Here is a 21,773-nt window from a genome sequence, read left to right on the forward strand (position 1 = left end):
TAAATTACCACTTACGGTGTCTTCGAGGAAATTCCCTCGGTCGATATGTTTCAAAGGAGCAGCATTCGATGCTAAATTAGAGATTTTATTACAGTTAAGGAAATTCTTACTGAATTTATTTGTGAAAATGAACTTTCTAAGAATATCGGATGACTATTTCGTTAATTCGATACATTTCGATAACTAACGGATGATAAAATAAAATAGAAGACGATGTTGTAACAAATACGTAAATATGATACTAGTAATCATCGTGGCATGGTTAATAATATCGTGAACGCCTGAAATAAATTATATTTATTTTGCGGATTTCTGTTTGCGATCGATCATGCAATTTGCTGATCGTGATTTAATATATTGTGTATACAGATGAATTTGATAATTTGTAGCTAAATATGATGGACTTAAATTGCTCATATAGTTCTGTATTCTGTCACGTATAAATTTTCTTCCCTTTTTTAAATCGTATTATCCACCAATTTATGCTTCGAGATATTCCTCCGCTTATGTCAATAAATATCCTATCTATCCTTTTTATCGTTCCTTCGGGGTTCAGTCTGAAACCGTGTCAGTTATTTTACTCTTGTTTGACTCGGCTGCATGAGTCATTTAATGTACAATTTAATGTACAAACGATTTATTATTTGTTTGGCATAACTTTAATCTAGAATAGAATTCTGTTAATAGACTAGGGCTATCATAGAGCAATAAAGTAGATTATAAAGTGATTATATATCAAAAAAAAAATAAAAGATTCCTTTTTCTTGGTACCAAAAAAGAAAAGAACCAGTAGAACCAATTAGTTTTTTCAGTACAAAATGAGTTATCGTTTTTATCGAAAATTAGTCGGTCGCGCAAACTCCGTTTACATTCCAGCGAATCCATAGCACGCGTAGGACGGTCGAGGGAAACAACGTTAATTTCTAAATTACCTAACGAACGGGCTGGCGAATGAGCGTGGCGTATAATGGATATAACGCTCCGAGTTGGACTCTCATTGATCGTGCAACGAACCATCAATTTTTCGGAATTAATTTCGCTCGAATTTTACCGGTCGGCTGGAAAGTATGCAACAAATGTTTCACCTTCTCTGTACGCTGTCGAACGACGGCAGTTGTGCGTATGTATGGTGCGCGACACCTCTTCACCGACAAGCAAGTCGAGTGAAAGTACTCGGAATTCTTGTGGCCAGTTTGAGCCGAGGGTTCGCCTCTGAAGAGGCTTACGCAACGCGTATGGTAACAGGTGTATTACCTGTGTAATAACGTGGCCGCAGCTCGTTCACACTTACGTATCAGCTACGATGTTATGACGCGTGTAAAAATGTCGCGAACGCGAAGCTCTCGAATTACTCGTTATAGTAGAGTAGAGTAGAGTAGAATAGAGTAGCATCGAATCGAAAGAGACGGTAGGTCGCACGATTCGAGTCGAGATAGAAACGAGAAGTTGATCGAACCCTATGTCGAAGTATCGCGAGCGTATTACGGTCTATCGGTTCGGACAATTGGGACAAGAAATATTGAAATAGATGAAAAGAAAAATAATGAATAGAAGGGGTGTTGTCCTGACTTTGAGAGGCAGAAACAAGTAGTCCGAAGTGGGTTAAAAGATTTGAGTATCGTGAATTCGATTAAAGCTGTACCAAGACATATATAGTCCAGAGAATTGATTCGAGACCAAGAAACATTATGACTCATGGATTGGATTATAGAGATATAGAGATCATGGTTAAAAAGAAAGTATTTGTAATGGGTGAATTCAATTAGGTTTGTAAGGAGATATGGCACAGATATTGTGAATCGAGTCATACTTGAGACGGGAACATATTTGATGGATGCCGCAGTAAGATCTATGGAGTGCAAGGAATTGAATTAAAATTACGATAAGAAATACCGAAATACATAAACTGAATTAAAAATATGTAAATCGCTGATAAGGAAAAAGTTATCGTAGTAGGTGAATTAGGTTACAGAATTACAGTTATAGGGAATTTATCTTGTCAATGTTATTTCTATTGCCAATTTTTATTTTTAATTCTACTCTCATTCGCCATATCCTACAGAATATAACGACAGACGAGAACGTGCAGCAACATTTCCCAAATAAATATCTAGAAACGCAAGTATTGCAAAAGATGCACAAGTATCGGAAGTAACGTGCGGAACATCAGCGCTCGTGCGAATCGAAATTACTTGCATCCTTTGACGATAGGATTTTTTTTCAGTCGAACGTGACATTCTAAGAGAGCGTGGTTACTCGTTGACACTCGCGATTGATTCCTGGTACATTACGTCTGTCGCATTATATCAATCGGCTGCTGCTTAAATTACTGGTTGTGCAAGGAATGCGTCTGAATCTCAGCCTACAAAGCGCATACCAACATCGACGTGTCTATTGAACGCTCACGTGCAAATTGCTACGCGATTGGATCGCCCGCGTTATTTTCCCAAGTAGTCGATGGATGTGTTCTAAGAATCGAGATCGAAAGAACTTGACGCCCAGAGAAATAACAGCGTTCTATCTTATTGCATGATAGGGATGAATAAATATCTAGTATAAAAAATGTGGTTGTAAATTGTTTGGCAATCGTAAGGAAATATGCGGTTGTTTGTGAATAAGATAATACGGTAAAAAAGTGTGTATCATAAATCTGTGTTTAATTTATGATATGAAAATAGCAAAGTTTTCATTAAGAAGAATACTTTACTTGCTATGCTTGTAACTGCGTATCTATTGTAGTATCCAGAATAAAGGAAACAGACATTAATGAAAAACAAAAACAAATATTCTTATTCCCCTATGTTATAACACGCGTTCAACGTTGAAGTGCTATCACTGCAATTAATATAGCCCTTAGAAAAGAAATGAAGAAGTACGTGTACAAAATCAACGGAAACAATGGGTGACTATACCGGTAACCGATGAAACACCTACAAGGCTAGACGAGCAAACATTCGAGCAAGCTCCCCGAGCGAAGAGCGATTAGAAACACCGTGACCAACGCTATTTCATTTCTCAGCTGTGTGGAATTCATGTTAACGAGTAATTGAATGTAAAGGGGCGTTCACGCAGACTGTCGCGCCACGGTTGAAGCATCAAAGAAGAAATATCTTCTGTGCCTGCGAGAATAGCGTTCAAATTGACGATCAAAAGGCCGAATTTATAATACTATAATTTATAGCAACGACAATTAATGGGCAGATTTGTATTTATGCGAAATGACAGAGTTTCTTCGTGTGGTCTCAAACGGCCAGGAACGATCATTTCTCGCTATGGTCAACGTTAATTTCAAATTAACGTTAATGATAATTGATGCTTACTTATCCCGCATCTGCGTAAAATTGCACAGACTCATTGTGCCTCGATAGCCATCGAAATCATTATCCTGGATTCTGGTGCGAATATTCGTTTCGATTTAATGCTTGTGACAATCGAGATCCGAGGCTGCTCTCTTTTTCGCATCGCGGACTTTCATCTCGAGTATGGGCTCTAAAGTTTAACTTCTTCAATCATTTTTCGATTTTCTGTATCGCAGATCTTAACGTTCCGTGTCTTTAATTATCAACCGGAATATAAGAGTACCTAGAAATATTGTTGTTATATTTATATTTAGAGGTAGGATCGCGTTAGTTATTACTTTATTATTCGGATGAAGAACACCACACTTCTCGGAGCCGAAAAACCTTTATTGCACACACTTGGAAGGGACACGAACGAATGAACGAAAAGGAAGTCTTAAACTATCGATCTGGTCTATCGACCGTGTCTGGTAATATCTTTTAGTTACTCCTTTTTGTAACTAGCCGTCAGCATATAGATGGCGAGCGAGAACTCACGTTGTCATTTTCAACAAATATTTTAAATCGAAGCAGCAAAAATTCTCGCAGATTCTCTCGTACTAAAAATTCTGTTAAAGAATTAGAAAAAATAAGATAATACATCATTCAAGAAATGTACGTTAATCAAGATTCTTTCAAAGATTACCAGAAGGACGAATGGTAGAAAAATGCAAGGTCGAATATTTCCTAGATGCATGCGATTGTACACGATGTATGCTTCGAACGTAGATTCTAAAAGATTTAGCAAGAATGCAGAGCCGATCGATTTACACGAGTGAAAGGATGAAGAACGTGTCTGCCACGCGTCATTGGTACGGAAAATGATGACTGTAAATAAACGTATGCCGCGTCTCGTGCGCGATTATTACTCGATACGAGATAAATATCTCACATGTAGTTGTTGAAAAGATTGGAGTTTCAAATTGTTAAATATACGTATTTCTGAATTATGACAAAAACCATTACGCCTTGAAGAAAAAATTTACTCACGATTTATAGACAAGAATGGAATTTCGTATTACTTACCTACATCCAGTTATTAATGATAGAGCGACTGCGATAATTGCCGCATTAATATAGCAAGCGGACTAACGTTCTGCTTATTTACTTGTATAGAGTTAGTAAAACTAAAACGGCCCGACTGAGAATAGATCTAAAAAATTGTGTTTAACGTTACTTCATAATCGTTGTTCGCAAAAGTGGAGTAGCTCTGTTCGAAAGAGCGAAAGAGTGAAAATAGAAATGCGTTGTTCGCCGTGTTTGGCGAGCGTTCCGCTTAAGTATCACGGGTATTTCAACATCCGTGAAACTTCCTCGTAGATAAAGGAAAACAGATCGATCAATTAAACGTAATTAACCGGTATAGATATACGTTTCGGTTAGAAAGAGTTTTTCGAATAGGAGTGATATATCACGCGAGAAACGCAGATAACAGAAATTGCTGATAGGTTAGCGACGAAATAGATATTATTCGCTCCTTCTATGCCATTCTTATCGATCGGACAAATGGAAAGTTCGATTAGTTCCGCGTTCGACCCGATACAAATTTCTACACTCCGCTGTAGCAGAGAAAAATCCTTATCTGCTAATGATATTTTAAAAGCAGCACGTGGAAAACTGACAGCCCTGTTTAGACCGCATTCTACAAAAAGTTATTGCAAATATGTAGTCAGTTCCAAGGTGTTAAGATAAATCTGTGGCATGTGGAAGAATTTCTAAATATGTTGCGTAAATTGAGATTGAAGAGGATAAATATGATATAAGTGAATTCCGCGCTAAACTATTTATCTTGACATGCAGTATTTAAAGACATATAGGACGTTTCATACTATTACACATATTATCTTTTTAGCTATTGAAAATGCGAATTGTTTTTCATTTAAAAGTATATCTACTATTTATTTCTGTTTTATTTTTACCAACCAATTAGACACGCGTTTCAAAATGCGTTTAACGATAAGTATTATGTATATTTGAATGTTAATCTTGCGCGCAAACTTCGAAGCTACCCTGTATACACTTTTACAATGCAGGCTGCAATTTTCCCGCGTAAAAGCATCTCCTTGGAGAAAGATGATTACATAGACGGTTATACGAGCACCCGAGCAGGATAGAAATTCGATGACGTTCTACTTAACATCCACTTGGAATAAAGGATTGAACTTCCGCGATAAAATCTCGTTAGGTTTCTCCTATGTTTAGAAATTTCTCGTTGGGGTCAACCACGAAGCAGCATCTTTGCCGTTCTATGAACCTAGTTATTATGCTGGCGATTTTAAAGGCGAGTAAAATTTTTGGCTTATTTTTCGTCAAGTGTGACGTGAAAAACTGGAAAAATCGAAAGAATTTCCATGACGCGAGATTTCTCCCTATTAGAAACCTGGTTCGAGTTAAACACGTTACGCTATTACGATTTCTTTATTGTTATTGCGTGAAACGAAAGGAATTTTGAAATAAGCATGCGTACATACAAACTCGCTTCATAGATGTATTTAAATAGAATTTAATTCTGTCATCGTTTCTAACGACAAAAATTAGTCGTATTTGTAGTCCACGTTAGATTTCTTCCGCGATGATCCCGGAAGCGATGCTCCTCGATCACGAAGTCAGAGTGGTAAATCAAGCGTTCGAACTTGGAAGCGATCCGTTCTCTTCCGATCTCATCTGGCCTGGGACGCGTCTGAATGTGATTGATCCCCTACGAGGCGCGTACGGCACTCACTTCTCCGACGATGATCTCTCTTCTCCAAAGGCTGGTTGTCAGCTCGCGCGAGTATATACGTGTTCTCGCGTCAGTTGACTCGGCACGTGCGTTACGTGAAATCGTGTAATAATATTCCCCCGATGGCACGATGGTGCATTGCAGTCGCACAGCAGTGGGAGCCACCGCAAGGACTTTCTCCAACCTGAAGCGTAGTGCGTCTCGTAAGTTTCTTCGTAAGTTTGGTAGTTCGCCCTCAAACTCGAGACCCGACTCATCTGTGTCTTCCTTTCTTTTAATCTTAATTTTAATTGTTGTCGCTGATGTACTCGGGCTTCGTGGTTTTATCGGTGCGCCTCGATAAAGCCAAGTTCGATTTTGGTCTGCGGTCCGGCGTAACCTGATGGAGGATGATGGTTAGGTGTTGCTTGTTGAAAGATTTTATGCGCGTTTCTCGGTCAATCGAGAGGAGACCTTGGTCCTCGGAAACGAGCGTTTTGAAATCGCTGTTAACCTCTACGCGATATGCCTGTATGAGATATAGATGTGCAGGTACCGTATGCTTATACGCCGATTCCGATACTGTTCGTTTAATAGGGTGGTTCAGATTTGGCAGTACAAAACGTTTCTTACGCGTATAATTAATGAGTGATGTTACTATTTCTTTGCGAGTTGTATTCAATACGTCGCGTAACGAAGATATCGTGACATGATTATCAAGACTGGGAGAAGCAGTAGTACAGGTATCAATAGCGTATGAAGAAATCGGCAGAAACCGAGAAGAAAATTTCTGGTTTACGTAACTAGTCAGAGAAAAATTTTTTCCCTTCGTATGTTGATTGATGGCGTTCTTAATGGCGATGAGTCCAGACAGAAAAAAGTCATTTTTCATCCCATCAATCGATTGGCGGTTTTCGAGATTCATACCTTGGTGTACCTAGCTTTCTTGATGAAACGGAACAATTTATCATTATAAATTAACGACGAGAATGTTTAGAATTGCATTTCAGGTAGCAGGAAAGAAGAAACGTCCCGTTTAATTTAGATATACAAGGTTCTCGGAACATTATTTGCAAGAATTCTTAACAAAAGATATTCTTACACCCAATAGAGAAATTAAATATTTTATCTTGATTAAACCAATAATTTAATATATAACACGAATTAAATTTACTTATTCCGATTTAAGTCGCGCGAAAGTTTACTCTCGAGTCGAAAAGATGGTTTAATTACACGCGTTGTTTCAGAAACTAACCGATGCGGTGCAACAATGGGTTGATTTTCACTCGTGTCGAAAAATTATGTTCAAAGTTATTGGAAGCGAGGAAAGAAGTAGGACCGAAAGCAAGATATAAATCCAAAACTCGAAAGTGGTCACTCTCGGTTAATTGGCCAAATAAAACGATACTTTTGGTGACTTTTGAAAGTTTTGATTAATGTGATTCTTTCTGTACAACGAGGAAATCGTAAAACACTCGAAAATAAAACGTCAATTAGCAACACGTGAAATCGAATCTGCCGAGTATAAAAGTAATGATCGATATCTCATTTAGGAAAGAAATTTTATTGCCGATTAACTGTCACAATTCCTACATTTTATTAACGTCGTATTTTACCGTTCCATCTTCCTTCTCCTAACTATCGTTTCTCGTTTAATGGAAACCGAACAGTGGTGCGACGTAGCGATCCGAATCTACGTAAAATTTGGAAGCAGTTTTTGACGAAAAAATATCACGTAAAATGCCTTTTCTCCAAATTTTTCAAAAATTCCATGCGTTTCAATAAATAGATTTCTAATCCACTAAAGGTTACGTGATCAAACTTTTAGAATATTCACAGGCTCGAGTTATTATACCTAATTAGCAATTGCAGACTCCGTTGTTTTCAATTACTTTCCAACATCTTGCCTAGAAATTTTCGAACGCAATGTGTGACACATCCAAAAAGGCTACAAATGATTTTAAATACTTAATTACTCCCCTACCGTTCTCTTTCGGGTGAGAACGATATAATTTCTCGTGAGCCGGCGATTGTTGAACATGTCTAGTGAGAGAGGGGAAGTGGAGGATAGCCGAGAAATTTTCATTTTCCATTTCACAACTCGCCTCGTCATTCATCATTCTTAACCATTAGTTCCGTCCATTCGCACCGCGTATATGAATATTTAACGAAAGCGTTCTCGAGGCTCGAAACCAGCCGATTCGGCTTATCCTTTCATCGTGGCCGGTCGCTTGCCGTGTTTCTAAGGTACTTTGGCATTCGCCAGAATTTCAAAAAGGAAAGCTCCCTTTTAATAACGATGAAAACGGATACGCTCTCTTCGATACAAATAGAAAATTGCAATCTAACCGGGTTCTCTGTCGCGTATAATTGCTTCCGTGCACGTAAAACTTCTTTGCGACGATCAATACATATCAATATCAATACATACGATCAAAACCGCGAATTAGTACAACATAAAGCTCCTGGCTTCGGTACCATTTTGTTTGCCACGACAGGTGTACGAGTAGCGGAGATATTCGAGAGAGCTCGCGCGTACATCGTTTCCCTCACTTTTTACCATGAAATGTTCCATAAATGTTTTAACAACGTTCGTTGTAAATTGGCTTTTAATAGTTACTACTGACTTTCGCTTAAAGTAGACATTGTAAGCGTAATTGTAATTTCAGTCACGAAGAATCGTAGGTTATCTACGGTATATTTCAGCGAAGATGCAGCTTCCTTCTTTCTCCACCATGGTTTCTGTCAACAGCCAGTCAATTGTTACATGCTTTCTCTTGCACGTAACTATGATTTCTAAATCTTGTACGATGAATAAAAGATGTACTCGCTTGATAGATATCCTTCCGCTCGTTTTGAAAAGTAAAAGGAATTCGAATCTTTTATTCTAGCTTTCCGTTTCTTTATTGAGATACGAATTAACGCTTGGGCTAGCACGTAATTCAAAAGTAGTTACTTTCAACGTCGGCTATCTAGCCTGTCAAATATAGTCACAAAATGTTAATTCAAACCGGCAACAGCGTCGATCGGTTAAAAGCCTACTGTCGTACGCAATTATAATTGGCGCGACGTATTCCGGTCGAAAAAGGGTTTCGGCCCTGTCCAAAGATCTGGCATGTCGATTTCGCGGCCGCTGCCGGTTCTGTGGCTTGCGATCTCGCGATGAGACCGGTCACACGTCGACCAATAGACACGAGGAACACGTCTTTGAGTGTCTGACAGGTGGTTTCCGCGCGAATTAACGACTCTTTGCGGTTATCTGGTGCACGCGTTAATTAGGGGGCCGGGGCGTCCGACACGGGTTTTCTTTCCCGTTGGAACGAGAGTTTAACTCGTCGACGCGTCCATAAAAAACAAACGTGCAGCCTGTAGAGGGATACAAGAATCGATCTTGATGCGCCGGTCTCTCTTCGTCGTCGAACGATGATCAACGATTGTTGTCCTCGAGGAAGCTTCGCAAAGCCGAGAACTTTTGGAATAAAGAATACTGATTCAGGTGTTCCTTTAGATGCCCTAACCCCTGGACCGAGGTATGTTGTTGTAAGGGATAAGACTGTGTCGAGATTTAATTGTTTTGGAGCAGATGCGATGCGTGTTTACATGGCGTTTGCTCGATGTCTGCTGAATTTCTTTACTCAATTAATGTTCCTTTGCATTCTCATACATAGACGGTACCATATTTGTATATGTGGTAGTGTCACCGTCAATAGCATGTATTCCTTCCATGGAAATTCATTTCCTAATTTGCACTAAAATCCGAATATAGCAAGAGCAACGGTATTTATCTACTTTATCAAAAGTAACTTAAATTTAGAAGTCATAATAGTATAGCGATTGAAAACAATACGTAATTGTCATTTGCGATCTGTGAGCTCCTTCTAAAAATAATTGGTGTTTACTCGAAATATCAGGTTCTCCAGTTCAAGTGAAATTTACGATCATGTCACTATCCACGCCCTTAGTCACAACAATATCGATGAACTGTCTGATGTAAAGCGAAACAATGAGAGATTCTTCGCGCTCGTAACAAGAACTAGTCTCAAGAGAGCTTTCTTACGAGACAGGGGAAACCTTTTAATCGATACGAGTCGGGTTATCGCGATCTAATCAAAAACCTTCATGGACTAAGAAAGTATCCGTTACTATTTGGACTTATGAAATATAAACAGTATAAATTAGGTAGGATACATAACTATATGTATCCATGAGAATAAATAATTAATTCTCTCTTAATTCGTATCAATTATTTCTAACGCACTTACATAGTTCTACGATTTAACGCTACCGATAAAAAGATATTTCACTTACATTCTAAATATACAGAGTAAAATTGAATTCATTCATCGGAAACTATTATCACTGTTGAAATTGGCTAATTAAATTGAAGATACACTGATTTTGATAAAGATTTCACGGGTTGATTAACCGTCCTTTAAATGGATAATCAACGATCGTTAAGCAGTGTATAGCAGCTTATTCCGCAAAACTAATCGTTTTCAATTAAGCCGCGTGTAAGATCGAATGCAACCCGAATGCCACGGCTACACCTATTTTAGATGGCCTTCGATTATTTGCATTACAATTCGAGACATCGACATTCCGTTTCACCCGATTCAATTTTATTGTTTCGTCGATGAAAATCGCAGATGCAGGAATAGCTATATACCGCTGTTAGCTATCAATTTATTTACTCACACATTTAGTTACCGATTATTAAAACCGGTTGAATCATTTCTACACGGACGAATAAAAATGGTAACAGCTTCGATTTTCATAAATTTTTTCACCTACGTTTCATTTGGTTTCCCGCAGACTGTATGTTTGTCGCGATTCAGATGTTTTTGAAAACGCGGAGGCCCTCTTAAAGAAGCGACGCAATCTGTCGATTGTGCGACGCAAGTTACAGTGCGTGGATGTTCACGCGTCGCAGACACGATACACACGTCGACAGGAACGAAAAAACTGCGCATGAATTAATTTCGTGCCTGGAGTTTGCGAGCGAAGAATCTGACGTTTTGAATGCACGCGCCGTTGCTCCGCGAAATCGCCGCGACGAACATGGCAACGAAAGGGGATTGAAACCGACAGTTCGTCGGCGGTACCACGCGAGCGTGTTCATAATTGAAAAGCAGAAAAATGAAAATTGAAAGTGCCGGGCCATTACGGCAACCGAGGGAACGGCGGTTGTTCGGAGTTTTCTCTTTACTCTTGGCAGCGGTTCATCCCGCGATCACGTAAAATGCAATCTACATTGTGATCGATAATGTACTCCTTAATGAAACGTCGGGATGAATCAGATAGCTCTTTGACGGGCCTTGCAGCCATATTTTAACGATGTTACAGGAAACTCTCTCGTGCTTTATGTGCTCTGCGAAATGTACGGCGTTTAAATTTGATTTTTTTTAACATCTTTTATGTATCACCGCTTTGAATCAAGAATTTCTTATGGTACAACACACCGTGTAATATAAATTGATTGTTTCTTTCAAACGATATAAACGAAGAAGAAACAAGGCAAAACGATTACTTTTCCAGACCAATGATCGTCCATTTACCAAAAGGACCGATCCAATGAATCGAGCTATTATCCAGCCGGTAAATCCGCATCTTCTCCCGGTACCTACTGCTGTCAATGAGCGTCGCGCGCAATATCGCATTCGTTACGGTTGAGCAAGAAGCCTAGATTATTTTGCTAAAAATCGATGGAACGATATATGTAATTTAATAGCGACAACGTAAGAAACGCGGCTGGTGACGGATGTCCGATGATCGTAGACGATCTCTCGATGTGCATCTTGTTAACATTGAAGGAACCTCTTCCTGAACGTTGGTTTTGTTGGTAAAATCAGGTCACTTTCGCTGCAAAACGGTTTGATTTACGAAATTTAATTTACGAAGAAAGAGCCGGAGCAAGACAAGACCGGGGGAAGAATAAGGAGGTCGACGGGATACGGCACGGCGCGGTGCGGCCTTCCTTCTCGCTCATCCAGCTAATTGACTGCGTAGAAATACCAATGTTACGAGAGTTACGAGAGTTGGCGACTTCTGTAATTGTAAGAAGGAGGTCATAAAGTACGCTCCGGGTTAAATGGAAGTTCGTAAGTCGAGGGAGGATACGAATTCTTCTTTACGCGGTAATAGCGAGACGAGCTTCATCGTTTAATTGCCAATTTCTTTACCGCCTTTCGACATTTTAAACTATTATTGCGTGCTGCCTTCATTAGAGATTTAGTCGCTTTATTTGGCTATACCGCATAAGAAAATTTCCTGATATATTACAAAGATGGAACTTCGACTCACGAGATACCTGGTTCGAAGAATCGTCAAGAATAAATAGAAACCAGTTCGTGAGGTATCTCGTTCGCGAGGTGAGAAATCTCGATTAATAATCGAAGAACGTTTATTATACACCGCAGTACGCTGGGGAACGGAAACGAGAAAAGAGCAGAGTGGGGCGGGTTGCGTGGGAGGGTTGCAGGAACGGGACGTTCACACCGAGAAAGACGTTCTGCCTCGTCTCTTTCTGCCGGGAGTTCCGTTGACCGTTGCCTTGTGTCTCTCGGCTGTGCATTAGACTCCTGACCGTACAACCAGAGGACCTTGGTGAAGGAAAATAAATAATAGCGAGCGGCCTTCGTACCCGACCGCGAGGAGAGAAGTTAATTGCTCTCCATGCAGCCGCGCTACCGCCGCGCCGCGCCGTTCGAAAATAATATCTTGCGATCGCCGTAATGCCCCTATTACACGGGACGTTTCCACGGTTGCGATCTCCTATTTTTGACCGTCGCTTTTCCCTCGTTTTCGCCGAGTTCGATAGCTAGTGCGACTATTATCGTCCACATCGATACGGTTGTCAAATACTTTACTTGGTTAAGCTACACTAATAGGTTAATGTAAAACAGAGATACCCGGACAATAAACTCGAACGTTAATAACGTAATTTCGTAGTTGCGTTATAGTACCAACTCGATCATGTCACAATGATGATACGCGTTTCAAAACCGCTTATTGGCTAAAATTTCTTAGTTATGGTCGAACAATTTTATAGATTCTTCGGTCGTATGACGAAGTTTGAATATATGTGCAGTGAGTTTTTTGTTTATTTGTTGCAATTGCAAGTCGAATTCGTTCTTGCGTCAAAGTGGAAGATTTTCAATAGAGTCTTCTAAGCTAAACCTCAATATCGAAAAACGTTGGAGTTGCAAACATTCGTTCCCATTTAATAAAAGGCGACGTTTAGATAGTGCGATAGTAGCGTTTTATCGCTTTCAAGTTATTCGAATTGTTGAAACTTCTTGTTTAAAGTTTTGTAAAAGATGCTTAAAATGTTATTATAAACTTAATCTTTTTCAATAAAAGAAGTCGTATGCATATAAAAAACGCAAAAAGGTTAATTTTACAGACACAAGTGTGCGAAAACCGTGTACAGAATTCATGAGAGATTCTCTTTTAATTGCCTCATTTACGATACTCCAATTAGAGCAGTGTACATCGACGAAATATCAATAATCCTGAGATTACTGGTGGCTTCGTGTCGGTCTCGTGCTCGTATCATTGCATTCGACACGACCTTCGAAGTGCATTGAATAGGTTCTTGCTCTCTCTAGCTGTATGACGAAGCTTACACGAGTGCACGCTCCAACAAGAGAAACAGCCGGCATGGAACAAGTAAACGAAGGAAAAAGTCGAGGAAAAAGTTTCAGTATATTCCGTGTCATCGTCCCGTTGAGCGAACTTTTCTAGATCTCGCTTTTCCTACGGTTTCAATTTCCGCGGAAACGCGTATCCATGGAAAATCGTGGCAAATTGCTGGCGACGCGTAATATTTTTACAAGTAGTCTACGATATTTACGTCGAGAGTTAGATTTTATTTTTTTGCATTTTTCGGTTGTCTTCTTGCTATCTCTCCAATCGTATTGCAATCAACCATAATATTTGTTCTCATCAGAAAAGGAAAATCCTGTTATATCGATTGAACAAACATCGATGAAAAAAGCAAAGTATGACACATCTATGGGAGACAACGGTTATTTCTTCCGGCTATGGTTTTTCTACTTTCCACGTAGGTTCCTCTTTTTTTCGTTTGAAGTATTCGGTGAACTACGCTCTGAAACACGAGTACGTATATAACGCGCGCGTTATTCTTCCGAACGAATTTGATCGCTATGATTCGAATCGGTCGGTGATTTATATCGAGTTCATCGTTGCCTCCCATCGAATCGCAAAAAGCCACGATGTATTGGCTGCGTCCAAGAGGATTGAACGGTAAATCGTACTTGGAAAGTTACGGATCGAAGCGCATTCGCTAGTATATTGTAACGAATACGGCCTCTTTGTTGCTGTTTTTACGTGACTGTTGGTTTTTAGGGGAAGCTAAATTTCAAGGTAGCTCGCGTTCATGAACAGGAATTTGACCTGCGATCGATGCCAAGCGTTACACGTGACCGTTACTTCAAATCGAATGCTATAAAGATTGAGCTACGTTTATCGTTTTACGATAAAAACTAGATGAACCGATTGGTTTCATAGTATATTCAACGTTTCAAATTAGAGTATCAATTTTCGAAGAAATTAATTGAAATATGCTTGATATACCTAATTGTATAATTTTACATTGATTCCACACCGAAACTAATCCTCAGGAACATGTGGATTGGATTCCAGGTGGCAGAATGTTTAAACGGTTGTCAAAATCAAGGCGCCATAGTGCTGACGACGTGGCCCTTTCGTTGTCGAGCCCGACGACCCTGGACGAGCCACCGGGGACGTCGACGCCGCGGGACAACTGTCAGAGCATCAGCCCAGCCGCCCTGCTGAGGGTTTCGAGGACGAAGTACACCAGGAGAAGCTGCGGGGACGCGAGCGCCATGCAAGCGTTGCTCGCCACTAAGCAGGAACAGGAGCAAGACGTCGCCGAGGCCGATTATCAAATGGTCACGGCCGTTCCTGCGTTCATCGTCGAACACGAGCCCGAGAAACAGCGTGGTAAATATTTCCGTACGATAATAAAACGAACAGAGTTAGGGTAAAATAGAAAAATTTGCTATTGACAGAGATAAATTACAGTAAAAAGTATTCGCTTTTCCTTGTGAAATGCATAACGATATGTGAAATGAGGTGGCGTAAAAAATTTCAAAGGTTACGTAGGTTACATGAGAAGCAAGATCGATCATTTTCAACAATACATATTCCTTGTCATTTTGTATTTATTGAGTATCTCGCGGCAAGCAGCGTATCTATCGCTGCAGGTTTCGACTTATTTCACTCTTCTTTTCGATGTTGTAATTGCGAACAATCTTAGGCATGAACATCGTAGCGAAATCGACGCTGTAATTTTGTCAGCAATCAAACAAATTATGGTTCGTGTTGACGACTCGGTATAAGTAGTCAATGACGCGATTTACAATACATTTAACGAAATCAGAGGTTCATAATTACCCATAGGGACAATTAAACGCCATCGGTTTTCTCGTGTTAACAAGCGTTTAGTTATCGAGGACGCGTTTAACGACTGTTACGTTTCCTCATAGTTTCAAAATGTTACGAATAAAAAAGAAATAAATGAGGCAGCGAAGAGGCATTCTTTTATAGCTTTTATTAACGTTTTAGTAAATTTTATAATAAATCATGCTTTTTGTTTTTGACGTAAGTTTTTAAAGAATGCATCTAATTTCCTGACAAAAGTTACATCGATGTATTGAAAGATTACAGAATTTCTCGATTGGCTCTCCATCTTCTCCTACCTTATCACAAGGAATACTACATAAAATCTTCATTCATTGTCACCGTCGCAGGCAATGACACCGTTTTAAACCATCGAAACGTGTCTGGAACGCATAATGTCGTCATCACTCATCGGCTTTCTAAACTCGCGACGAATAGAAGGAAGGTTTCGGCTATTTTTCTTCGAAAAATGTAGAGTTACTCGTAGGATTGTTCTTCCTGAGAGGCATGAATCCGCGAACCCGACTCTCGATTCTCGCTCTGCATCGATCGAGCGATTTCACTTAGACGGGCATCTTTAATTTTTTCGACTTATCTCACGACCTCCATGTGTCGAAGGAGCGAAATGTTCGTTACATAGAGGAATGCGGGTTAGGTTGCATCACGATGGACAACGGTTGCGCAATTTATGAATTATTATAGCGCGACCACAGGATGCGCGGAATACTCGAAGTTCATTCAGGTGCAATTAATAAGCATAATACGTGCTATCATAATACTAAGAATATGATACTCTATATGAGTACAGCAGCTAATGTTTCGAAGTAACAATGCAAATCTAACGTGGAAATATTCTACGGCGATGATTTCGTGTACTATGCTTGTAGATGAACGGAAATGACGTCTATTGTGATGCATTCGAACAGACTAGCAAGGTAATGGTTTCAACGTACAAAATTTTCTTGTTGTTAAAACACATATTGTGCAATTATCCGGATCAATCGTTTTCCTTGTGCAAAGTAACTTTGGCTAGCAATCTTAGTTCTAGCTCTTTTACATTAATATCATAGGTAGATTACTGCTTTCTGCTGCAGTAATCATAGACCGTAGTGAACTATCTATTACCTAGGTTTACATTTTCCTCAATTTGTGTCTATTTTTGATATCTTTCTTATCGGTGTTATTAGAAACTGTTAGCTTTCCATATCGCGTATTATAATTTTGACTAATTTAAAAAATTCGAGTTTAAAATAGTCTCACGCAGCAGGAATATGCTGTCAAACTTGTCCGTTACAATGAACGTTACAAGTTTGGATAATTCGATGTTTACAAATAATTATTAATGTGCAGTCGGTGGTTATGAAAGATATAAATTGGTTTAGCGTACAGAATTACAGTGGAATGTATTATTTTAGGTTCTTCTAGGTAGCTTCTATACTTAATACCATTAAGATATTTCATTTGTAACCAAGAATTCTAGACGGTCGATCAAGAAATTAAAAAACTAGCTTTGGTAAATAAGCATCGTGTTAATTTATTGAGCGGCGGAATGACGTGTGAAAGTTTCATAAAAGCAACATTATTGGGCGCACGTATCGTTGCCTGACTTTTCCACTTTTATCGGAACATCTAAATCAATTTAATTGGCCCGGTAGTTTCTACTACTCGAAGAGGTGTGACGGAGTCGCTAAATAACGTGGATAATCGTGGTCGTTATCGTGTTTCACGCGAGTAATCGATCGCGGGCGCCACGATAACGGGCTAAAAAAGAATACAGTTAACCGTGGGTTACCCTTTTGGTCGTTACGGTACAGACTGTGGTTCGATCGGCAACAAAAGCGATTCATTTACAAAATCGGTAAGCGTCGCATGCGACGCACGTTCAAACCAGAACGAGCCTTAACCAGCTCTAGAACGGCGTGGCAGGACGTGGCGATCATCGGGAAAAAGAGACGAGTTCGTGTTTGTATTCGTGTTCGTGGAGTAGGTACGAGCGAGCCATGATTTTCACATTCAAATTGCACGAAGACAGTTCGAGATGGTATGCATGTATGAAAGTTCGAGGGTCAACTGCGTTAAAGCATCTCACTATGGCGCACGCGTCACGTGAAATTAACAAATTAACACTTTGCCGAGTGGTCGGCCTGCTGTCAGGCGAATACATCTTAACTGGACATTTCTTCGTTGCTTCTATATATGAAAATACCTATTTCGTTTGCAGTTCGCTAAAGATAACGGAGTTTATTTCGCTGCGAGAAAGAATTGGGATTTTAGCAGAAGTGGGAATTAGGCAATTTGGTTTATTCATATAGAAAAAGCTACGTTTATGGATTATTCAGCTAAACCTTTGTCGATATTACTACCTCTTTGAAGGAAGATTATTCTGCTCGATATCTCACGATTAACAATAACAATAATATAAATTTCAAAGAAACGAAATCAAAGAAATAAGACAAAAAGGATGATTTCTCAAAATCATTTATCTGTAAGAAGCTTTTGGAACGAGAATGTGGAAAAAGAATTTCCCCAAGAAAGAGATAGTATCACGGTCACGTGTCCGTTTCTTTGTTGACCAATACACACAGAGGACACCGTTTCCTGATGTGGCGAATCTAAGTGCTCTCGAACAGAATTGCATGCTCTGATGGCTTCGGTGTCTTTTGCTTCGTGGCAACGGGTCCCGAGGTACTGTTGCTCTAGCAGTATAGAAGTTCGATACTGTGGTTTGACTTCTTTCTAAAGCCGGCGATGAGCCGCTAACGCTTCAACTTCGCATCCTTTTACTAATCGCGGCGCGAGTCACTCGCTTCGTTAGAACGAGCTAAGCGCAGCTGGATGTCTTTGCAGGTGCAACATTCTCTGCTCTGGAATGCGATCCTTTTCAAACTCTTTTCTATTGGAAAATCTACTTTAAGCTCGATAAATTTTGTTCTATTTTTTTCATTATTAACCGTTAGTTCTTTTAAAAATGGTTAAGGAACGCGAACATAGCGTAACTACTTAGCAAGATCGAAAATAAATTTTCCATTCGTGTTTTTCATTTATTAGCTTAAAATATACATGGTCCCTGCTCTCGTTAACGCTTGTTAGGTCAAAGATCTCTTCACACTGTATGTGTCTTTGGACTTTCGAAATGTCTGCCAACGTTAAATGGATCTATTTGTATATCGTTAACGTAAAATGCGTTAAAGAATATGTATATATATATGTGAATATTTGATATTCCTAAGAAATGATCTCTTAATAATTTAATGTTTAATGTCAATAATTTAATTTTCGTTAAAAGCAATAAATTGATAAAACGGTCAAAGCGAAAAGAGTGATAAATTGATAATACATATATTTGCAAAAGTACACAGTAATGAATCATAAAATAAAGTATCGCTCAGATTCTCTGGTAAAAAAATGTCTGAATAATTAACGCCTGGAAAATAGAGGAATAATAAAAGATTGTTGTAAGCAACCGTGTGGATTACGATATTCAACGAAGTTACATCTTATCGGTTCATCGCGCAGTCACATCTTTGTACCATACATTAGCATCTTCGATTCTTACGATTGACCGGGCAGTACAAATTCAAACGTACGACAATGCGAACGACGCTTAACGTACATATTAAGTATTCACGAATATTTCAAAAATTAGCAAAAGTGAGACGCTTACGAGCGTCTCGCTTTCAAAAAGCATCGTGAAACTACTTGTCGGGTCGGAGCCTCGGTTTATAACAGGCCACGCGTCTGCCCGCGTTACGGTGCCTTCTTCTAGAATTAAAGTGCGGATTATAACGCGTTGTCGGCTCTTAGTGCCGTTCTTGTTCCTCCCTGGAAACAGTGTACCCTCGGTGACTAGCGGTGACGCGTTTCGTTCAGCTTTTTCCTCGCGAACTTCCACTCGTTCGACTCGTCTCGAAAAGCAAAATACCAGCCAGCTGAGAGAGAGAGAGAGAGAGAGAGAGAGAGAGCGAGAGAGAGCGAGAAAGAGAGAGCGAGAAAGAGAGAGAGAGCGAGAGAGAGAGCGAGAGAGAGAGAGAGACTAGGTTGCTCTGGACGTTGTAATTCAATTGACTGTTTGAAGGAGATATTCTATCCCTGGATGATGAACGACTCACTGATACTGATTACGAATTATACTACTGACGAAGCACGATTTCGCTTAACAGTCGACGGATTTGAGATTTTGTTTGACGATACGTTCGAAGCGTGTAGAGCGAGTCGACGATTCTGACAACTTTGAACCACGGCTGAGATTTTTTGAAGAACAATAAACTGTGTCGGAATATCGAAGTCGCCAAGTGGAAAAGTTTCAATGTTTCGTAGGGCTCGTGACTGTCTTAACCATTTCGACTCTGGCAGGATCGTACGTTCCTAGGTAATCCTTAAAAAGGCTGTTAAACGACCACCGACATACATCTGCGCGTGTCATTTTAAAAATTACGCTTAACACCGCTGCTCAGCGTCGGAGAGTAGAACTCAAGCGTTTGCGTTATCGTTCGTTTGTTATTCGCGAAAATGCTCGTTAAATAGCTGTTGATTTAACGGATCTGTTCGACGTGTCATTATCGCGATACGGTAAAATACACATGATACGATTAATTTATTAAAACGCGTTATCATTATGTGTCCAGTGGATTAATGGACAGGAACGCGAGTTTTGGGGATAACGTGTGTACCGCACGAGTGCCGTATTCACCAGTCGCGTTTGTAACAAGGTTACGATGTCCATAATGTGTTTTCCCTCGTAAAAATTTTGCTTTATTTTCATAGCCGATATTCAAGTAGTTAGATTAAATAAGATCTCATGGAAGATCGTTAATAACGTTAATTTTAATTGCGGCAACATTCCTTCGGCTCGTTAGATATTGTTTACCTTGGATTTTAGCTGCCATGTAGAAGTTCGCGGTTAAATAAGATAACTCAAAGGTGTTTTTGTTCTTACGAGTGGAATTGTTTTAGGAAATGTGAAAATGGAGGTTATATAGGTTGTTCAAATTAGAGTTGCAATCTGCAGAATTAAAGAGGATAGGTTTCTATTAAGATGTAATTTGTGGCAATGATAATAGATAAGATAGTTATATTATGTACGTTTTACGATAACACGCGAAAGACTGTTAATGTTTGTCTCGCGAGACGTTCTTGAGGTTACATGTTGCGATACAAAGATTTTAAGCTATCCTACAGATGTAAAGCGAGTATATTTAGTCTCGACAAATTATTATCAAGAAAAAGCTTGTTATAATATGATTAACCTGTACTGATACTTCGTAATAGAAGATCGAAAAGGTTATCTAAAACATAGTTACGTTTTGCTTTTTTATATTATTGACTCTTTTAAAGTAAACAGCAAGGTTTTCTTAATGATATTAATATAAATGAATGTAAATTATGTAAGTAGCGTATAATTTCGATCTCATAAACTTTAATGTTTTATGTATAATATTTTACAGCATAGAATGACCTGGAAAATTATATAGTAACTCAACACAGTTACTAATTAAATTAAAGTAATAACGAATATTAGCTTATACATTTATTTGCACGCGCGATGCACGTGTCATAAAAACTGAACTTCCACGCGAAATGAAATATGCTGTCGTGACTTTGGTGTTGAAATAAGAAACATTAAGTGAAATACGAAGATTAATCACTCGTCGTGACAAATAGTGGGAACGATTTACAGAAATATGAGTGGTTTTCCAAAGAGATGACATTTTGTTACGTAATGGAAAAAGATATAGAATGAATAACTTTCATTTATTTTCACGTTTCATGCATCGTTATCAGTTGCAAGAACATCGCTTACAAAATTACATTCTACGTAGAACTACAAATATTATAATTTCCATAAAGAATCTCACGTTTAAAAATCTATTTCAATCGATTCAAACTACATCCCGCTGGCCGCGACCTTTTACCAAGACCATGGTATATTTCACTTACGTTAATTTTTATTTGAAAATCAATGTCACTTTCTCGATATCTTTCGTTATAGCACGAACAAAAGTAACCGTAATCATTTTTATCGCGTCGCTCAATATAATTATCGTTACGTCGAGCGGCGTTCCGTGCTTGATTAATTAAGGAACTAATTAATCAAGGATAAAGTGATGACGCTTCACCGTCATCGCGGCCGTACTGTATATGACGCTGATAGCGTTCATATGGAAATACATGTACGCTTTAATTGTGCACTGTGGTGCACGGATGCAACTTGTTACCTTAATGAGAGTGTAAGTCATCGCACTTGTCACGCCGTGTTCGATTTATCATGAATTCTCTCGTTTTATCCCCGC

General features: G+C 39.2%; 1 protein-coding gene across 2 annotated transcripts in view; it reads left to right on the forward strand.

The window, feature by feature from the left end:
* The window catches only part of LOC117240015, a 78,796-nt gene that overhangs the window by 50,027 nt on the left and 6,996 nt on the right, over positions 1-21,773 (forward strand). For both annotated transcript variants that reach the window (XM_033505844.1, XM_033505843.1), the window contains one exon: positions 14,704-15,024. In XM_033505844.1, the coding sequence (XP_033361735.1) occupies positions 14,712-15,024 (313 nt within the window). In that variant the 5' untranslated portion in view covers positions 14,704-14,711. The remainder of the gene's footprint in view (positions 1-14,703; positions 15,025-21,773) is intronic.

Source organism: Bombus vosnesenskii, unplaced genomic scaffold (assembly GCF_011952255.1).
Source record: "Bombus vosnesenskii isolate JDL3184/JDL3185 unplaced genomic scaffold, Bvos_JDL3184-5_v1.1 scf7180000014535, whole genome shotgun sequence".
NCBI lineage: Eukaryota > Metazoa > Arthropoda > Insecta > Hymenoptera > Apidae > Bombus > Bombus vosnesenskii.